We start from the raw sequence: 22,809 nt of genomic DNA, 5'->3' as shown, positions 1-22,809 counted from the left end.
AATAGACTTTATATCTCTACGATGTTTTATGGGATCTTCATGGTAAGCACAAAACAAAAATATACAGCAGATTCATAAAAGATAAAGGAAATCAAAGCATACCACTATGAAAAATAATGAATTCCAGTGGTACTGGAGCAGTCTTTAATCTAGGGCTAATTGTCCCCCATTACTGAGGCAAGACTATTCTGTGTACTCTACCTGATGCCTGTGAATCATGAGGCTTTCCACACTTGCTGATGGAAATGGGCATTTTTATTCACTTTTTGTGAGCACAGGGCACTGTTACCTCAAATCCTTTCAGGCAATTTTTTATCCTGCCCTGAGGACTTTCCTCACACATGTGCTGATCAGTACTCAGCTGAATTGAAAACGGGGACCCTACACAGATCTCTGGAGTTCTCTTTCTGTGCAGCTCTCTCCACTTCATTATTCTGCCCTGTGAACTACACCTCCCTTGGTGTCCTGGACTCTTGGGCTCCACCTCCTCAATTTAGGGAGTCTGCCAGGCTTGCCTGGGCTCCCCTTCCATGATTCACGGCCTGGAAATACTCTCAAGGTAGTAGTAAGCTGGAGACAATCGTACACCTCACCTCTTTTTTCCCCCCTGTCCCTCAGGGATCACTGTCCTTCACTGCCTGATGTCCAGTATTTGAAGATCATGATTTCTTATATTTTATCTGTTTTGGGTTATTTTAGGAGGGAGGATAAATCCCTCGTGGCCAGAACAATCAGTACCAACAAACTTACTCCGAAACACACATGGAAAAATAAAAATGTACATATACCCGAGCCAATTTTGAAAAATAGGAGCAAAAAGGGAAGATGATTCTCTGAGTGTTATCCCCATACCATAAGCATTACCTAGGAACTTGCTAGAAATGAAAATTCGTGGGCATCAACCCAGACAAACTTAATCAGAAGCCCTTTAGGTGAGGCCCAACAAGCCCTCCAGGTGACTGATGTGGCAAAGCTTGACAATCACTGATATATACATATATATATATATATATATATGAAGTTTTAGTTAAAAAAGAAACATAGTACATAAAAGCAAATATAGAAAAATCTTAATGGAAGACTCTAGATGATAGATGTTCCTTATAAAGCTTTCAAATTTGCTGGAAAAAAAGGTATAGGTATAAGAACAGAAAAACAGACCAAAAGAACACTATAGAGAACTCAGAAAGTCTGTGTATACAGAGGTATTTGATATACAATAAAGATTGCATCACAGATCAATAGAAAGAAGTAGGCCTGTTTAGTAAATGATGTAAAGAAAACAAGGAGTTGATCCCAACATTAGGCCATATACCATGGTGGACTCTAAATGGATTAAAATCTAAATAATAAATATATATATCTAGTAGAAATGTGAGAAAATAGCTTTTTGACTCAGCAATGGGGAAGGCTTAAGAACAATAAAGCATAATGATATACTTTATTGTTGACAAATTGATAGATTCGTCTTCATCTATGTTAAACTTTTTTGTAAACAAAATACACCATAAACAAAGTTAAACAGACTGGACTGGGAACACATATTTGCAAATGTCCAAAAGGAAAGGAGAGTAATATCAGAAATGGACAAGGAAATACTACAAATCAGCCTTGAAAACATCAGAAAAATGGGCAAAGGGAATAGGACAATTACAGAATGGTAAATCTTAATGGCTAACAAGTATACGTACTTGTCAAACCACGGGTAATTAAAGGAATGAAATTTAAACAAATGTTAAAATACAATGTTATATTCATCAAACATGCAAAAGTTAGACAGTCACATAGTACTATTTGCAAATGTGGGGAAATGAGATCCATGTTAAGCTAGTGAGAGCATAAACTGGTGCAGACTTTGTGGAAAGTACTTTTAGTGGTATTTTGTGAAATTAATAGTATCTATGACCTAGCAATTGTACTCCTAGGTACATATTCTAGACAAATTTTTACACAGGTTCAAAAAAATGAAATGAGGATACTCACCACTGTGGTGTTTATGGCAACACGGGGTGAAGTGGAGGCATCAAAATTGTTCATCACTATAAAAATGGATAAGTCAAATGCAGTGGAGTCAAACTATAGGTATACACATCGTGTGACAAAAAAAAAAAAAAAAAATCTAGAGCCTGTTGCATTTACTTGTATAAATAAAAAACACACATAATACTGAATGTCTATTCTTTGTATAATCATTATTCACCACATGAATTCCAACTTAGATTTTTTCTAATATTTTACATCCACATTATTTATTATCAATACTAAGGACACTTATTTCTGCTCTACTACAAGTGGTTTTGGTCACATTATTTCTTGGATCCCAAATTTACTTTTGAGATTAAATTTTCATTTTATTCCAATATTTCCCCTGGTACTTCTTCTGGAAAGGCTATGTGGGAGGTAAATTTTGAAACCTTGAATTCCTGAAACTGTATTTTGCTTTCAGACTTAAATAACCTTAAAGTTTTGGATATATTGCTTTACTGTATCTTTGCATCCAATGATGCTGATGAAAATTGTTAATCTGATTTTGTTCACTTTGCAAGTAACTTCCTTCACATTTTGGAACTTTGCATGGTGTCCTTTATGCCTGATCTGAAATTTCACGAAGATCTATTCAGAAGTGTGTTCATGTTACAGTTTTTGTTCAGTTATGAATGGACCCATTGATCTGAGGACCTATGTTGTTCTTCAGATCTAGGACATTTTCAGTATTTTTTCTCATTCTGTATCTATCTCCTGCCTTCTCCCTTTGAACTCCTATTGGATCCAAGTTGGAACATGAAGACTTTTCATGTCTCACTTCACACTATTTAATTCTTTTGCATTACATTTTATGGAACCCAAATCTAAGAGAGAGAGCTGATTTGCTCTTTAGGTGTACACTTCCTACTTAGCACAGTTGTTGAATTTGTGACAAGTTCTACTTTACATTATGAAGATATTTAAATACTTTCGTAAGTTTCAGAAGATACTGCTTTCAAATAGTGATTTCTTTGGTGACATTCTTCATGGTGTTGCTTTTCTTCAATTGTTCAGTAACTCTTGTTGTCATTGTAGTATGAGCTTGACTGCAGTAAGCGAATAACCTTCTCAAACTACCTGCACTGATGGTGGGTGAAGGCGACATTACACTGGGTAGGCCACACCACTTCAAAATGGCTGCACTGTTTTTTTTTTTTTTCTAATCTAAGCATCCATACTCATTGCTCCTGCCTTGGGCCAGACATCTCCTGCACATTGCTTGGCATAAAAAAGGTGGTTGTCCTAACCAATTTCTCATGATGCAGCACCCATCACTAGAACTCCTGCTTGATCCACTGTGCTGTCTCTACTTTTGAGGTATCCCTGAAGCCAAATTCACCTTTTGTGATAGAATCTTCTGGCCCTATCTGCTCTGTCTTCCAACAATTCCTTGAAGTTTATCCAGTGCACACCTTTACTTTCCAAAACTTTGGAAATTACTTTCACCTATCATAGTTTTAAATAATCTTTTGTCACTTCTAGGGATATGGATGGGAAGGGGAGCATGAAGGATGAGCCAGTGTGCAACCTTGAACAATTTACTTTGGGAGATAAGCCTGCACATGGTTCTTGGGAAAACAAATGCTCCTTTGAAGGATGATCCAAATGTGAAAGAAATGTTTTAATATCCATTCTGGGATGGCATTAGTTCTGAGTATTAGGTTTGGCCCTTCATGAAGATGGAGAGCCCTACAGTCATCTACCTTAAGAACTCATGCTCCACATACTAATTTTTCTTCAATTTTACTTCTTCATTTTTAGCTTATTTTTCTTTAAGTTTCCTGACAAGGAAATTAGTTGGGAAGAAGAACACATAAAAAAAAGATCCTTCTAAAGCTCTGCCTTGGAGGAACAAAATTGGTTTGATTAAAGTAAGGTCAGTTGAGGAAAAATATTTATTGACAATGTTCTTCATACAAAACAAAAATAGCTTTATTGAATCACAGGGTTGGGGAGAGGAGAGCATAATTTTATAGCTTGTATTTTTTCATTTATGAGTGATACATGAGCTTTTCATATTTCATCCTGAAATCAGATTGAGGGCTGACTGAGAAGCTAGGTTGGCCAGATGAAATCCCATGAAAGATTGTAACTGTCCCTAGTTGTTATACTTGAAAAGGGAATTATAATAGTAGCATCATTTTTCAGCCTCTTTCTTGAAGAAGAATCCCATAGAGAAGTTCAGGAGTACCTTAATCATTCTCTAAAATAAGACCTGAGGAAATTCTACTGAGGTATTTTCCCCAAATAAACCTTCTCAGTTTAGAATGCTGCTTGGATTTTAGGACTGTACATTTTTGGAGACCATAAATTTTAATTCTGCAAATTGCTTCACAAAGAGAATGCTAAGTCCTAAAAAGAAAATGGCATTCTCTTAAGATTTTTCCAAAGCTATAAATGACTGTGTTTGCACCCCCCTGGGCTTAAAATTCTGCAGAGGTAAAGAAACAGCAGCTTTAGATATAAGATGGTCAATCTTTTCTGAATTCTATTATTAGAAACAAAAGGATTACCTAAAGGTTTGAGCTGGCTACTTATATAATCTAGATTACCTTTTAAAAGTAATTGCTTGTTCCCTTGTTCATAATCAATTATGTGTATTCATTAACTCTTTTAATGAAACAAAATTAATTTTGATTTCAATATATCGTTCGTAAGAAATCTATTTACTATACATTAAACCAAAAGGATAAGCTAATAAGTACTTCAACAAAGAATGAAAAAAATACTCTTTCAAGTAGATGTGACTGATCACCAATCCTGAACTAAAAAAACATTTCCATACCACAGGCTTCCTTCAGAAGTAAAAAATAAGGTAAACCTACACTTCTTCCATACCCAGAAATACAAGGGATTAAATGTTCTTAAAGAATTTTTCAAGTATATACACAGCTTCAAGTCCAAAGAGGTCAGAAAAATATTTACAAAATAAATATGTAGGGAATTTTAGAATTTCATGGACTCAGAGGAACCAATGATTCCTTAATGAATCAGCATAAAACTTTAGTTTGTGTAAACAATTCTGTGCTGGACATAAAATTTTTAACGGTTTAAAATTTTAGGGTGGTCAATTTTAAATGCTGTTACTAAAAATAAGACAGTTTTGGTTTTGATGGTTTGCTACATAATACTTATTAAAAATAAGTATGTCGGGACTTCCCTGGTGGCGCAGTGGTTAAGAATCCGCCTGCCAATGCAGGGGACATGGGTTCAAACACTGGTCCGGGAAGATCCCACATGCCGCGGAGCAACTTAGCCCATGCGCCACAACTACTAAGCCTGCGCTCTACAGCCTGCGAGCCACAACTACTTAAGCCCACTTGCCTAGAGCCCGTGCTCCGCAACAAGAGAAGCCACTGCAGTGAGAAGCCCGCGCACCACAACGAAGAGTGGCCCTCGCTTGCCGCAACTAGAGAAGGCCCGCACACAGCAGCGAGAACCCAATACAGCCAAAGATAATAAATAAATAAAATAAAATAAAATATTAAAAAAATAAATAAAAATAAGTATGTCAATTATGGGCATGGGCCTTAACTACAGATTACTCAATAATATATAAACTAAAAATGTCTTTTCTATTTCCTCAAAAGATTTAAATTATTACTTTTATTCAAATTTTGAAATTTTATCATTACCAAAACAAAAATTCTAATGAAGAATTCTTGTTATTTAATTTTAATTTTCCAGTATTTTAGAAGAAAACTTTGGCTATTAATTTAAGTGCAAAACTATTTTGCTATTAGTTTTTTTTTTTTTAAGGTTTTTATTTATTTATTTATTTATTTAATTTATGGCTGTGTTGGGTCTTCGTTTCTGTGCGAGGGCTTTCTCTAGTTGCGGCAAGTGGGGGCCAATCTTCATCACGGTGCGCGGGCCTCTCATTATCGCGGCCTCTCTTGTTGCGGAGCACAGACTCCAGATGCTTAGGCTCAGTAATTGTGGCTCACGGGCCTAGTTGCTCCGCGGCATGTGGGATCTTCCCAGACCAGGGCTCGAACCCGTGTCCCCTGCATTGGCAGGCAGATTCTCAACCACTGCGCCACCAGGGAAGCCCTATTAGTTTTTTAAGTTATGTGTCATGTTACTCATCTTGTAACAAACTTTCTTACTTGACTTTGTGTTACGAGAACATTAAAAGTTTTTTAAATTAACTAGAATAAAATACTAGTGCATATAACATTTGTTGCACTTGTAGTATTTCAATATAATGTGCAAACAACTAATTTAAGGTTAGATCACTGATGAATCAATTGTTCTTTGTGGCTTATTTCCTTTTCCAAAATCACAGTCTGTGTATCTGATTCAAGGTAAAGAAGTTGAAAATGTCAGAATTATACCTATTTTTTGTATTCCTTATTAAAAGCAGAATGTGACTGTGAAAAGTTGATTGAAACCAATAAAAAATGATTGGAGTAATTTTAGAATGCCAAAATTAATATTTTAAAATAAACTATGAATAAAGGGAACACCAAGGCTTGTCTTAAAGAAGCTGTTTGTCATTTTTTAAAGAGATTACAACACACATACAATAAATGAATTTTATCAAAATACAGCACATTTTTTCTACTATATCCATAAAAATCAATTACTATGTAAATAGTACTGAAAATCAACTAAAATGAGTTAAAATTTACAAAGAGTTGTTAAAGGGCTTCAATCAATATTATTAAAACTATACAGTACAATAACCAATTGATAACATCTTGAAAGAAGTGCAGTATTGGAGTTCACATCTTTTTAAAAGTACTGCCTATTTACTCTGACTAGCAAGAAACAAACGAGTCCAACTCACTTTTGCAAAAATAATGTAGATTGCTGTTTTCGCTAGTCTTATAGAAGACTTAACCTTAAAACAAGGTTGAAGAACAAAGCACAACAGATTCAAAATTCCAAAATTATACTTCTTAGTAATTAAAAATGAATTGCAATAACTGAATATTGCTCTAATGAAACGCTCGGACTAGCCTCGACTAAAAACAGTTATTGGTCTTCTATGGCACTTTTTTCTGGTCCAAATAACCATGCATTAATTCTTACCATTGCATGTCACTCAAATTTTATTTGATTACATAGACAGAACAAAAACAAAATTAATGGTCTGGACAAAATTAATAAACCTCTATCAAATAATTGTTACACTAACGAGGAACAAAGGCAGTTGGTGGTAAAACACTATTACACTGATACACTTAGAAACCCTTTAAAGACTCTGAAGTGTCGAGTTCACATTTAATGTTACCTGTAGGAACAGCCCTTTATCTGAACACCATTACACACTGGTAGGCCTCAAGGACCCATCCCTTTGCTCTACAACTCTCCACAGCAATTCTCTATCACTGTGCCAGTTTCACAAACTTGCTTTGGTTTCCTAGCTCCATGCGTACTGTTTCCTTTTACTTTACCAAGGCAATGTTGAGGCCAAACAAAATCAAGAGGCTTTCCTAAATCTTCTTACATTTTGTGTTACAGCAACACAATCTTAAAACTGGCCATTTCAGTTTCATTTGTTGCTTAAAATAAAAATTATAAATTAAGATTAAAATGGAGTACTAATTATAAAACAGATTGCAAGTACCACCATTTGCAAAAAATCAAGGAATTTCTGCATCACGGAAAATGCATGGACCAAAAAGAAAAAAACAAAAAGAAGGAAAGAAAATGCATGGACATGCATCTACAGAAGAGTTAAAAATTTCCTGTGACTAAAAAATTGAAACTTGATTCACTAGTAGCAAATGTAGAGTAATGGCTATGACAAGAACAGATCCTGAAGAGCTCATAAAATGCAATTATTGTCTTTTTTATTTCTTTAAAAAGACATCACATTTTTTATTGCATTATTCTATTAATAAAAACACATTAACAGCTGTTTTTTTCATTCTTTGCTTCCAGATTTTTATAGGAAATAACTGTTTTAATCTGGCCTTGGAAAGTGAACCCACCAGCACCACCTTCACCTACTCACTCTTCAATTCAATATGCACATAGCGAAAGCCAACACTTCAAATCTCTTGCCCACATAAAAAAAAGTTTCAGCAGAAAAACATTAATACCAGTTGAATAAAAATAAGGGCATAAAAGCTATGAGATAGATAGCTCTGCCATCTGTCTCTGGGCTACAATCAAGGCTAACTAGAGCCTTGCACAGAGTTCAATCGTGTGTATGAAATCCAAAAATAAACCTACACTCTATACAAAAACAACATACATTTGTTTTTGTAGCCTTGACTGCTATGTTTAAAAACCTGAAGTTTTATATGGTATGAATTCAACAGTCTCCCCTATATACTGTACAGTGGTTCTTTCCCTCTAACCACAAATTCCATTATCTCATTAATGTACAAATTTGAACATATTTGAGTTCTTTATATATAAAAATAGTCAAAATATTAATTTCCCCTGCAAGTATCTTCCAATAAATCTTGCTGTCTCTCCATTTTTTAGTCCACAGCTCTTATGAGGAAACCTCTCGTACAATGATGAGTTCTACTGTGTTCTGGAAAGTTTTTAGCAAGGACACTGCTTGTCCATGTTCAATATTGATAAAACTGTAGCCATTAGCCTAGAAGAAAGAAGAAAAAAGCTTAAAAAAAAATTTCATAGTCATTTATTTGCATTTGTGCATTTAAATTTCTGCCAGGTCACAAACCTGGCAGAAAATAAGAATCACTTTGGCAATTTAAAACAACATCTAGACTCCTGGGCCCTACCCCATCTCTATGGAAATAAAATCTCTGAAGGTGGGACCCAGGAACCTGTATCTTGCCCACATTTTCAGATGATTCTTACGTAGCAACCCGACATTAGGAAGCACTTGTCTAAGACAGTGTCAGACATGGTGTTGTGTGTATACGCTAAGGTGCAACTGAGGTCACCAAGCTGCTAGGGTAGTAGAGGTCAAGGCCTAGTCTTCCCATTGCCTAGGAGTCACCAGATCAAGGACACTACACTTCTTATAATTTAGGCTAAACATTTAATGATGTTTTACTATACATCAGACACACAGTTCTAAGTGCTTCTTGTGAATTAAATCCTTTAATTCTCGTAACACACAGAGCAGATTCTTTCATCATCTTATTTTAGAAGAAGTTAACATTCGTAAACTTAAACAAAAGGCTAAGATATATTCAAAAAATGCTAAGGTTTATTTAAAAATATCAGTATGATCTTCCAAGGTACAAGGTGGAAATATTTTAAGCTATGAAAGCACTAGAGAGCAGCCTATAAGAAATGCCACTGTTTTCATCCACAAGTATTTAAAGATAACTTCATAAAATGCTTACTTTCAAATCTGGCATTTATAATCCCTTGATGAGGAGGGCAGATGTTATAACAAAAAGTAATAAAAAAATGTATCTTAGTTACCTGAATAATTTTATCACCTGGTTGCAATAATTTTGATGCTGGTCCTTCAGGCTGTACCCTTGTTACAAATATACCCTTTAATAACAACAAAAAAGATAATTATTTGATGGAAAGCAGTATGCATAAATAAAAGAGTACCAAGGAGCAATCTTTTTTAAAATAGTATGCAAATATCTGAATTGTGGTACAAGTTTTCTCCCTATCTCCTCTGAATAATATTGTGACCACGCTATGTTATTTGTGCTTCTGGTAATTCGTACTTTAGTGATTTTTATTAAAGTGATAAAAAAAAAAAGTTACTTCTACAGATGTGAAGAAAAGTATTAACAATTAAAAAATCACTTCACAATATAATGAACATTAAAAATTTTTGGTTAAATTTGTAGTCCTCAATTAATTTGAGCTGATCACATTTCAAAACAAAAAACTGAACAATACAGAGGGAAATCACAAGTGATGTCTGTCTAGATCTATATAAATATCTGTTAGATTTTTTACTTATGCATAAAAGGTACTCATTTTGTGAATAAAAATTAATGGGCATTTCAAGGATATATAAACAAAACTCACATCATCATCAGGTCTGAATGGGTTTCCTCTTCCCCCAACCCCTCCTGATATGCTAAATCCAAGTTCTGGATCCTTGTCAACTCTCACTCGAATCTGAGTTAATATGAAAATAAACTTATTACTAATAACAGAAAAAGCTACAATACAATAATAACCACACTGGTAAATTAAGTTCAAGAAAACATAAATATGTAAGAATTCACCTAAAATAAGTATTTGGGCAGATGAAATGAAACTACAACGTGAAATATTATGTTAATGAGTTAGTGAGTTAAAGGCACAGCTGGGATTATAAAGCATAGCTCCTAAATTAATCTATTACTATCTTATGAGGATATGCAACCAATTAATGTTGACTTCATATATTTTGGACAGCACGGACTTTAATGACATAGAGCATACACACAAAACATGTATTTTATTATCAGTTTCCATTTGTAGAACATCTAAATTACATAGTATTTCTGACTACTGGACGTTTCATAAGACATCTAAAAGATCCCTGGGTGGTTGTTGGATATTAACTCATTTCCTAAATCTGTTTATATGCTTCAAAGGAGTTGGGATTGATGATCAATCAATACTATTTTTTACAACCAAGCTATAGAAAAAGATGCAAGAACTAAACTTTTGTTATAAAACACTCCCTTTCCCCAGAGACCAAAACAAAATGAATGAAGCATTTGTTCTCTAAGTTTCTAATAATATTATTTTATTAATAAACTATCAAAATACATGAATATATGACTGTCGACATTTTATGTACTTTGTAAGATTTAATTCGCAAAGTAGTTTGGAGACTATAGCCCAGTTTCAAAAGCTAACTATCAAATAACAATTAGCAAACTATAATATGCCATTCAAGTTTAATGGTCTACTATTTTTATTCCTGAAGAAGGTCTGATTACTGGAGTATCATCATCAACCAGTTTTGGAAAAACCACCACCTTAGGAAAAAAAAAATCATGCCCTCAATACTATCCTATGTCAATTTATCAGAACAGGGGGGATCATACAGTCAAGTTAAACCACAAAGTTTAATACCTTATAAACTTAACATGAAACCAAGCCATTAAACAAAACAGTAAAAACTATGTTAAAATTCTGTATGGATTTATTGTTATAATTAAATAACCTATAAAATACATTAAAAGCTTAGTCTCATATTCCAAATATTCTTGATCATTCTTACCTCTTGCCTTGCCAGTTCATGGCCTTGTCTAGGAGAACAATGGGGCTGTGTGTATGGAGGCTGGTGGGCCACTTTCAGCATCAAGTAATCAATTAGTTGTTCTCTAGAGGGATGCCTTGCCACAGATGCCTGAGGAAGGGGGTGATGTATTTGACTATAATTTGCCTGAGGCCTGAGAGGCTGGCCCATCTGTCCATTACTCAAAGGCATCTAAGAAAAACATGAAGTCTCTTAAAATGACCAATAATAATGCCTTGTTACAAATATTTGGATTTTCTTCTTGGAGCAATACAAAAGCACTAGAGTTTAACATTCTAAATCACACAGTATCATGCCATGTGTGCCATTTTTTCTAATTTTACACTTTTAAAAGAAAAAAACCTGTTAATGTCTTAATTCTAAGCTTGCCTGAATGCTCGCTAATAGATTCACTCTTTAAAAGTTTCTAATTAAAGTACATCATAACTACATTTAAAATTATTTGCTTTTCTATAAGCTTAACCCAATGTTAAAATGGTAAACAGTATGTCAAATTTTAAAATTTAAGTAAGCCCATTAAAAGGGCATCTCTTCCCATACTATAATCTCTCACATATACTCAAAAGATGCATTTGCTGATGCTTTTCTTCAGAATGAAAGTATAAGTAGTTTTGTGGTCGAAGTTTTTCATAATCTGAGTATATTCTTCCACCTCTATTCCTTCCTCTCCAGAATTAAAAAGCCAATCTATCTATGCAGTAGAAACTGATTTATTCCTCGTGTGTGTGTGTGTGTGTGTGTGTGTGTGTATCAAATTAGGAATTTTTAAACTCTCTAAGTATTAATTCCATAGACTGTTAATCACAAAAATTAAAACTTGATATTTTATTTTGCTTTTCACAAGCTAAACAAAAAACTCCAGATTATTCTGTTGCTGTTAAAGAAATATCTTTGTCTTAAAGTCTCTTGTTTTTTAGACTTAAAAATAACCTTTATGGAAATGTGATAATAGCTTACTCTGTTAGTGTGAGGAATCTATCTGAAAAATAAGAGGTTATATTTACATTACAATATTTGCATATAAAGAAATTTTTGTGTAGAAGAGGAAATAAGTACATTTAAGCGATTCAGTCATTTAAAACTTCATTGTTAACTATTAACCCACACGGAAATTACAGAAAAACTGTGATGATTTGAGTCCCATTTCCCTAAAATTATCCAAAGTAGAAAAGTTTGGGAAAACACTATGGCAATAGTTTCAGAACTATGTATCTTCTTATGTTCATCTTGCTGAGGAATACAAAATCTGGTTTTGGTGAGTAATATTATTACTTAAAAAAAAAGTTCTCTTTTTCACTGTATTATACTTGAGAATTTAGTTAATTCTGAAGCCTGGGAACATACATGGGTGTTTCATGACAGGGCACAAAGATATTATTCTCTCACAAATTTTATGTTGGTTGGAGAGAAGAGGTGCTATATTATCTCTTTTTTAAAAAAATTGTGGTTGTTTCCCACTTGATCACTGTAGATTTGAAGCAATTAATCCACCTAGGAGTACTTAAATAGTTGTGCAGTTATTTTATTGCTTTTGCACAACTCTGTAGACATGCAGATTTAATACCTTTATTCCTACATGCAGATTTAATACCTTTCTCCTGGGGAGAATACTCCAGACAATAACTACTTCTGACCCATTCTTAAGACTCCCTTACACCTAGAACTTGGACATACCTGAATGTGTAGAACACATTCTACATCAGTGTTAAACATAGCCATGGAATATACTAAGCTATGATTAGCAGATAACTCAGGAGAATAAAAAACATAAAACAAACTCAGTAACCCAAACCATAAAATGGATATTAAAAAGAAAAAAGAAACTGGATAGCAGAAAAAGAAACTCGACAGCAATTAAAAGAAAAACAACAAAAAAAGGGTAAAATAAATAAATACGTACAAACTTATATGGCTGGATTCCTACTCTCAAGAACAATGTAAAAGCTTATATAATACATAACTATGCTTCACAATTATAACTGGTTATACTAGGGATGTGGGCTTAGTTAAGATGAAGAACAGCTGAGGAAAATACTAAAATTATCTATCCAGCATTGGTGACAAAAAAGTAAACTAAATGAGTGATGCTTTAGTTATAAAAGTAGTAAGAATACAACCATCATCTATTCTACCATATACAAAAGTCTTTCAAGGTGATTTCTAATTACATTTAAAGTATGTTAAAATGCCTTCATCCTCCAATGAAGAATTTAAGACAGGTTCATATTTAACTCTCCAGAGAGTTTTACTATCAGGAATGCCAAAAAGTAGGAGATACTACAGAAATCCAAAGATAACAAAATGATTCTTCAGTGTGGAAGAAATCATGGAATAAACTAAGAAACAGCAGAGTGAAATTTTATTTCATATTTCTCAATTATTAAAAAAAAAACCTTACTAATCAAGAGGTAAAGGTCCTCAAAAAAGCATTTTCAGCGTTAAAGCATCTATGATATTTCTAGTTCAAAAGCTGTAAAACACAGTAAGCTCACAGATACTACTTCATTCCCTGAGCACCTACTTTCATCAAGCTGTCTGGAAGAACATCTTTGTGACTAAGTGTAGCTGACGGGTAGTTCTGCTGTCCTGAAATGAATATATCATCTTGACAAGGATCTCCTGCACAGGATGTCTGGGGATGCTTCAAATGAGGGGGAAATAAAAAATAAACAAATAATGATCTTTAAGATGTGAAACCAAAATGATGATGACACTTGAGAGGAGATACTGCTAGACAATGGAAAGATGAAGAACCAAATCAAACATTACCATCATAACTACCATCGATATTAGCACCTTTATAATGGGTGTTAACTAGATTTATCTATTTATCATTGTGGTAATCACTTTGTAATACATACATATATCAAACCATCATTATGTATACCTTGAACTAATATAATGTTATATGTCAGTTATATCGCAATAAAACTGGAAAAAATATTAGTACCTTTAACAGTCTTTCAAAGTTACATGGCAAAATGTTTGTTCGTATAATGTGTGAAAAGTACATATGAATATATACTGTTAAGATATTCCTTTATAATACTTTTAGTTTTATTTACAGTAATACCTAGCTTTTAACACTTCGAGCAATAAATTTAGTTATTAATCCAAGTTAAGAGTCCCAAATTTTAAGAGCAACTAAAATATATGCACTCCTGTTGAGCACAGCAAAAAGTTTTTTGGTAAAAAAATTAACTGTTTTTTTTAACAGCATAGTGTCACCCAGGATTTCCTTATTAATGATGAGCAATATCAATAAACACACAGTCTTATAAAACTTGCTTTAGCCTAATTCTATCATACTAATATCAGCTCAGTATTTTCAAAAGCACTGCTCTGATGAAATGCTTTTAAATTTTATTAATTAGAGTTCATATTTTTATACATCAAATAACATCCTAACATTACAGTTTATCTCACTGATACCTTTAGAGACAAAACAGACTCAATATCTCATTATCTCTGAGTATTTCTTATAAATATGCTAGGAAGCAAGATGCTTATTTTTCATCTTAATTTAGTTCTAAACACACCTAGCTATATTTTAGAAAACTACAGAGACTGTGATAAATAGCAGTATTGTTACCTTCAAAACAGTGTATGGCTGGCAACACATATATGCAAACTACATCATCATGTCGAAAAAAAATAATCTGAAATCCAGTTCATTATGATATGCCACAGGATCCATGTAAATCTAAGGGTTTATAATTTAGTCTTAGGAACCATATCTGCAACAAAGCTATCATGTGCAGTTTGTTGCTAGTTCAAACCATGGCTTAGCATTTTTAGATGTAGTTTGATCTAATTTTGTTTATTTATACAATGAATACTTTATTTTCCTTTTCCGTTTCTGAGATGTGCTTTCAGAATGCATAATAATCAACTCAGCTCACAGCTTGAAGTTTAAGCTCAAGCATGAATGTACGACTATGTCTTTAAATGAACAAGTGCATTATGGATGAAAAAGTTAAACGCAACAGACTCAAAGACTCTGACTTGAATAAAAACAAGCAAAAGATATTACTGTTCAAGAATTTGTAAAGAACAATTATTCCACATGACTATAAAGATTATCCCTGAGTTAATAAAAGCTCCCGGTCTTTACCCCATGGCTTCAGCTGGAATGAGTGCCAGAAATGCAGGGCTTACTTGCCATCATCTCCTCTCTGTTTCAAACTGCTAAGTTACAAAACGATTGTTGCCACTATTATGTAACACAGAAACCAGGTGGTGGCAGGTGACAGAAGGCAGAGCAAGATGGGTGAGGCCCAGCCAGAACAAAGTGAATCGAGGATACTGCTCCTATCCTAGAATACAACAGAGTTAAGCCAGGAGTATATTAAAAAGTAGTAGGAGATTGGGGGTGGTGGGGAAGGAGACACTCAGGAAAAAGCAAAGGATCCAGAAGCAGGGTCACTATGGAAATAAAACTATGGGGGAGAGAATACGGCTTTACAAAGGGAGAAAGGTCTTTTCAGGATGGAGGAAGAGGGGCAGAGGAAATATCCACTTAGAGGCCATGCTACCACCTCAAGTTGTCACGGAAAGAAAAATCTTAAAACAGCCACGCAGAGTTGTTCTGTTCTTTCTCCTTTTCTGTCATTCTTATCCCCTACCCTTAACTTTCATTAAAAGAATAAACCTTTCTTCTTCCCCACTAATGATTATGTGGGTAATAAAGGATTTGGGTTTTGCCTTTTCACTGGTACTTAATGCAATTTCTCCAGGCTCACATTTAATCATATTCTGCAAATTATGATTAAACTTAGTTACAAGTATTTATTTGCCAACCCTCAATCACTAAAGTGAAAATTATTCTTTCCCACAACCCCTCTGTGTATTACACATGCCATAGCCTTAAAACCTTGAGTTAGGGAGAGGAAGCTAATTTTAAGAGAAAGCACTGCAAAGAAAAAGAATTTTTCAAAAAACCTCTTAGATTCCTATCACTCACCTCTTTTTATATAAGAGCTGACTACATCCTTAGTTATGACCACAGAAACTTAAGAGATAAAAACTAAATCAGCTTTGCAGAGTTTTAGAACTAAGCCATGGAAGAACTGGGAGGTAAACAAGATATTTAACCCACAGCACAAATTTATTTTCTAGAATTGTTAAAACATTAAAATGTGGGTTTTCTTCCTCTTCTATGTACTAAAGGTACTGATCTACTACAGGTACTCACTCGAAAAATGTGCCCACCAGAACCTCTTCCGTCTGCAATACTCAAGGCAAGACTGCCTTGGCTGCCATGCAGATCCCTAGAGCTGCCATAGTGAAAGTGGCTTACAGCAGTAAAAGTGGAATTAAAGGACCTTGACAGCATGCTCTGAATAAAGAGGGGATAGATTTAACAGAGATTAGTGTAGCATGCAAAATTCACAAGACACGTTATGTACATAGACATATATACAAGTAACCCCAATACCACGCAGAAGTATCAGGCAACACTGAATTTTCAGTGCCATTGAAAGAAATTGGCACTATTTACCATATATTTACATGAAAACATACATGTACACACATAAATTATATGTAAACCCAACCATTCACATGTTTAAACACCAAAAAAGAAAGTGCAAACATACAGCTGCTTTTATAATGCTGTTATTTCTTTTACTCCTAACATACCTTATTAGAAGGTTGCCGGAAGATAGGAATTGATGTTATACCCAGATATATCTGTACGTATATAGTTACACACAGAACACAAACTAATTTCTTTATGAAGACAAACTTCACCAACATTCAGTTATTTCTAAGTCAAAATGGGTTTCTAGAGAGTCTGCTTCATTTTATAGAAATTAATTCTGTCTTATTAAGTAAACGGAGAGTTTAGACATACATAATACAGCACAAAATATATTTGCAAAAAAAAATACCTGGCTCTTGGCTATTGCAATTTCTAATAAAAATTATCTTCCACATTTAGGAAAATGTCTTAACATCAGAGAAAAGTTTAACATACACAGAGTGTTTTAGGATATAACATTTAAAAGGCTCCTACTGGGCTTCCCTGGTGGCGCAGTGGTTGAGAATCTGCCTGCCAATGCAGGGGACACGGGTTCGAGCCCTGGTCTGGGAAGATCCCACATGCCGCAGAGCAACTAGGCCCGTGAGCCACAATTGCTGAGCCTGCGCGTCTGGAGCCTGTGCTCCGCAACAAGAGAGGCCGCGATAGTGAGAGGCCCGCGCACCGCGATGAAGAGTGGCCCCCGCTCGCCGCGACTAGAGAAAGCCCTCGCACAGAAACGAAGACCCAACACAGCCATAAATAAATAAATTAAAAAAATTAATTAAAAAAAAAAAAAAGGGCTCCTACTGCTTTACAATTACCAGGAAAAAAATTTCAATAAATCTAGAAAATGCACATGTAAAACTTTTTTCCCATTCAAATAGGTAGATATTAAAGATTATTATATTTTAGTAGTTAGTAGTGGCTTTGCTGCTTAAACGTGAAGAACCCTTCAAGTTTCACTGATGGAATCCTTCCACGACTGTGTTTACTATAAATGCCTAATTGCCAATCCCAGAGCTGCCTGAGAAATGTACTTCAACAAAAGCACTGCCTGATTCTCATTGTTCCTGCTTGTTTATTCCCAGAGTTAACTACCGTTCTTTCACATGTGGATGCTTTTAGTCATGTCCCTAAACTTTAAGGGTCTGATGGTCAAACCGAGAGAAACCATATTTTGGGCATGACTTATTAGTAAGAAATCCACAAATCCACAAATACTTGTTATGACATTTACAACAAGCATTTATATATATGTTATGACATATATAATAAGCATTTCTGTATTACTCTTAGGAAATACAGATTTTCTCCAGATTATGAAGTTGATCTCTAATACAAAGAAACATTAACGTGAGATTCGAGAATGAAAAGAATCTGTAAAATTACAATGTACACGTTTAGTTATTTTGTGGATTCTGAAGTAAAGACTAAAGAAAAACGTTGAATTTAACAGGCCAGGTCTGTACTTTCCCAAACCATCTCACAAAGAATAAGGATTTGGCAGAGGCAGTTCAGAGGTTCCCCAAACACCTGATTAGAATGTAAAAATAAATTATACACATAACCACACACACAGAGAAACATTTCAACAACACACCCTCACGTGTTACACACAGTTTTAACGTGTCAACTTGAGTGGTCTGATTGACCCTTTTTAATAATATGTTGATCTTGGAACAAAGCCTTTGCTGTCACCTTTGAACATACATGAGGTTTTTGTAAATATTTCACTGAGTAAGAAGGCTAAAGTTTGGAATAGGTCTGACTTTGAATTCAGGCTTGTACAGAGACAGCCACATAAAACTGCACTCTGTCACAACATCAACACATTGTGCAAAGCTCAAGTGCTGGGTAAATGTCCTGGGCACTGTTTTTCACTACATGCTAATAGCTGTATAATAGCAAGTGAACATGGAAATCATCATGTTTTGTTAATCATATTCTGGTTGAGTGCTTCTTATAAGTTTTTAATATAATAAGGAATATTGGCAAATGCTGATATTAGAAATAATTTTAATTTTGAAATAAATTTTTATTCTTTTTCAATCTCTGTTGATTAGTTTAATTAAATAAGTCTCGAGATTTCTGAGGTGGGATTTATTTTATACATTTGTGTTCCAGGTACAGTTTGCTGCAGTGGCTGGGAAGGAGGGGTTACTACTACAAGGTTAAAAAAAACCAAGTAAGCTTCAATAACTTATCTCTTTCTGTGTTACTACTAAACTCCTCAGCTGGGCAAAGTAGCAACTTTTCCTCTAGAGGTAGGGCAGGCATTGTGAAATCCCCTGAGGAAAATTTTCAAATGTCTACCACGCCATTAGAATTATGTTTAAGGGAGAGAGGAGGAGATGCAGAGGAACAAATAGAGATCTTCCATCACAGTCTAAATCTTGTTGCCCTGTGTCCTCAAAAGGCTTTTCCTAATTTCACTGAATTGATTCTCACCTATAAATTACCAGTGAGCACAACAGGGAAACTACTGTCATACATTCTCTAAGCAATCATACGGTGAATTCTAAACATGAGGTTTAGAATTTAGAGAGATACAGTGAACAATGAGATGGCTGCTACTGCTTCCTATTTAAAGTCCAGGCGTGTCTGTGTCAGACAGGAAAGTAGTGGAGAATAGCCATCTGAGATGTCAACTAAAAATATAATGATAACCAAACTTATCTCTTCCTCCAAACCTGCTATTCCTCTTCAATATCCAGTTAACAGCAGTCCCCAAAAACAGTTATTCAAGGTACCAATCTCAAGCTTAATCCCTTTTCCTCAATGAATGATTACAGGAATATTCCCATCAGAAGTAAACTCTTATAATCTATTTCAGAACTGCCTCTTGAATTTGTTCCTTTGCCTCAATTCCACTGATATATTTTTCATTCCATTTATTTTCTGGACCATTAGACAGCCTCATAACTCAATCAACTTGACTATAGCCTCTTCCTCCTCAAATCCAGTTCCACACCATCACCAGAAGTTTATTTATAAAACAGTTATGTTACTCCTTTGCTTAAGAATTTTCCAAATTCCATAGATAAGGCACACAAATTTAAAGAGCCTCAACAGTATGTAGAGAATTACAGCCGAAACAAAATGGAGAGCTGACAATGAAGTCGCCTAATGCTATAGATGCTCAGCTACTTAAAGCTAAGAACAGAATTAAAAAGAGCTAACAATTACAGACAGAGGTTCAATGTGAATTGACATAAGGTATTAATCACATTTTAGACACTGATTTCTTAAAAACTTAACGAATTTTAAAAAGTAACGATTAATTGAGGTTGTATACATTCAGCTGTTTTTAAAAATATCTTATATCAATAAACAAAGTTAAAATAATCCTTGGGTAAAATCCACTGAGAGATATGAAGCTAAATCTTGAAGAATGAATATGCCTTATATACTTGGGCCACAGAACTGCCCCAAAGTATCAGTTTTAAGCATAATTTAAAAAAAAATTTTACCTCCTTTCAAAAAGGGAATATCTATACATAAGGTTATAAACTGAACATGAGCTTATTTCCAAACTACACTACACTAGAGCCACAGACACCTGAGTTCAAATAGGTCAGAAATGCAATTCAGGAAAGTCAAGAGTAAATGCCATGCCAGAAGCCATCTGAGTCAGTGACAGTGTTAGTCATACAACATGAACTGGGGAAAAAAATCTTAGGTGAAAGATAATACATTTACAATACATTTCTTGTTATTCTGTTAACTATACGGTAAATTGCTATTTCTGTAAACATATTTACATAATTAATTATTAACAGACGAGAGCAGGAAGCCAGAAAATAACAGAGGTAAACATGTATATATGTGTATTATTTGTAGTATGGCACAGTCTAAACGAGATACACTCCCAAATATATAAAATGAAGGTAAGCCCATTAGAAAACACTAAGGAGTAAGAGAAGGGAAAGAAGTTTATATTAGCATCTCAACTGTTTTGAGACTGGGTAATTCTAAACTTGGACCTCTAATCTCACTACCAAGGAAAAACTTCTAGAATATAGGTATATATTCAATAATTCAGAGTATCTTGTTTCACCTAGTTTCAAAAACAAAAACTGCCAAACATTTTAAAGGAAAATTAGTAAATTCATAAATAGGAGAATGAAAAATTCATGTTTAATTACCTTTTCTAACTTTTTGGCCTCAATGTGTCGTAGTACTTGTTCTCGCCAATCGTGAGGAACTTTACTTTTTCCTGGAGGATCTAATAATGAATGTTCAGAACCAACCCTTGCATTTGTTCTTTTTGAAGGACTAGTCCGTGAATAACTGAAATCACTAACTGACATAGTTCTCTCTGGTATTTCACTAACAGAGGGTCGAGCACTCTGAGGCCTTGATGCATTTGGACCATCAATGCTGTATGTTCGTGCAGAAAGAGGTCTCTGTGATCCTGACATTATTGGAGGAGTTCTTCCCACTGAATGTAACTCTCTGTATGATAAATAATCTCCTTCAGGAACTTGGGCCCGCCTTGTGGGACCTGGCTCACCAAGATTTACAGAGGCTGTAGAGGACACACTACTCTGTCGCTGAATCGTAGTTCGTGATGATCCAGGAATGAGTCGGTCATTTGGTGAGATGGCCCACATTTCCCCATGTCTTCCTGGACCAAGTCTCTGATGTAAATGGTATCCAGTATTAGCTCGAACATTGTTATGATTAGAGAAATTCATATTGGCAGAATGTTTAGCATAACTGTGATTTTCTGTACTCTCTGATCTAGGAAAGCGCTGTGGAGGAAAATTGACATGGTCTACTTGGGGATTTTGTTTGGAGTGCCACAAAGTGTCCTTGACTGTAGCACTGCTACTGTACTGGATATTATACTGTGGAGGACCATATATTTGAGGCATGGACTGTGGGCCACTTGTTGTGGGGCCTCTTATTATATTTGGTTCTTCAGGATTATGATTTGAATCAAACTTGAAAATTGCCTTTGTACCTGCTATTAAATCAGAAGATGAAGAAGAACCAGTAAATACTTGCAATGGTTGATCATACAAAAGCGTAGCTGACTTGCTCCTGACTATATTTTTTCCATCAATAGTAGATGTTACTTTAACTGTTGCACTTGGCTGCTGAGGTCCATTATCACTAAGAATGTCATAGATTTTTAGCCTGCCAGTCTCCATATTAGTTATGCTATGAGATTTCACAACAGATCCAATTGGCCCACTTCTCTGAGGGGAGAGATCTTCAGTGCTTTTGGAAAGACCGGCATCAACAGAAGAACTGGTGTCATGTGGTTCAGTCCTCCTAGGAGACTGTGGAGTTTCCTCAGAACGTCCATTTACCTTATTTATGCATTCAAGAGTAGGATACTTGTTTCCATTATCCAAGTGCTCAGCCTCTCCTTTAGCATTATTGCTGAAAAAGCCTGTTTCAAGCACTGTATCCTCTGTCTTTGATCTTTCCACTATCTCTGGTTGAAATGTATCATTAGTTACAAGTTTATTAAGATTCATATTGATATGGTCTAATTTGTGAGATTCATCAGATGTGGTTGTTGAGGCAACACCTTTTTCAATAAGAACTAATCGCTCTTCAATATTCAAATCATATTCAGGTAAGTTAAAATCTTTTTTATCAGGAACCTCGGTTTTTTCCTCTGTTGAATGATTTAAAATATCTCCATTTTGTAAAAGGCTGTTAAAATTTTCATCTTCTTGCCTAAAACAAAGAAAATTTTATCACAAACATCATAAAGCCCAGTTTTCTTAGTAATGGGGAACATTAACAACTAATTAATTAATGTGTAGGTACATAAAGATAAGAGCATTGATGGGAGTTACAGATAAAAGGCATTTATTATCAAGCATGTAATTTAAAAATATTATTGTAACAGTCAAATAATATAGATTTATATTAAATGGAGACAAGGTAAAGCATACTAATTAAAATTCATAGATAAGATTAATTTTCATCAATATCATCAATCTATCACAATACTTTAATAGAGCTAAACAATGAAGAAAAATGTGCTTATTATGTAATGAAATAATTCTCTTCTACTGCTACATTTTTTCATGACTGTGTTAAAACATGAAATGCTTGAAAGATGGGCACATAC

At 34.6% G+C, this 22,809-nt stretch overlaps 1 protein-coding gene across 13 annotated transcripts in view; it reads right to left on the bottom strand.

The window, feature by feature from the left end:
• Positions 1–6,500: 6,500 nt before the first annotated feature.
• Positions 6,501–22,809, bottom strand: part of ERBIN (erbb2 interacting protein) — a 117,126-nt gene continuing 100,817 nt past the window's right edge. For 5 of the 13 annotated variants that reach the window (XM_007176005.3, XM_007176008.3, XM_007176006.3 and 2 more), the window contains 7 exons: positions 20,861–22,409; positions 16,386–16,529; positions 13,713–13,832; positions 11,153–11,362; positions 9,961–10,053; positions 9,391–9,465; positions 6,501–8,587 (listed from right to left, as the gene is read on the bottom strand). In XM_007176005.3, coding sequence (XP_007176067.1) covers positions 8,480–8,587; positions 9,391–9,465; positions 9,961–10,053; positions 11,153–11,362; positions 13,713–13,832; positions 16,386–16,529; positions 20,861–22,409 — 2,299 coding nt within the window. In that variant the 3' untranslated portion in view covers positions 6,501–8,479. Of the gene's footprint in view, positions 8,588–9,390; positions 9,466–9,960; positions 10,054–11,152; positions 11,363–13,712; positions 13,833–16,385; positions 16,530–20,860; positions 22,410–22,809 lie in introns of those variants that run through there. The other 8 variants (XM_007176014.3, XM_007176013.3, XM_007176007.3 and 5 more) reach the window with 7 other exon arrangements.

Source organism: Balaenoptera acutorostrata, chromosome 2, assembly GCF_949987535.1.
Source record: "Balaenoptera acutorostrata chromosome 2, mBalAcu1.1, whole genome shotgun sequence".
Classification (NCBI taxonomy): Eukaryota; Metazoa; Chordata; class Mammalia; order Artiodactyla; family Balaenopteridae; genus Balaenoptera; species Balaenoptera acutorostrata.
The sequence above is the reverse complement of the archived record's forward strand: the minus strand, read 5'-3'. Positions and strand labels throughout refer to the sequence as shown.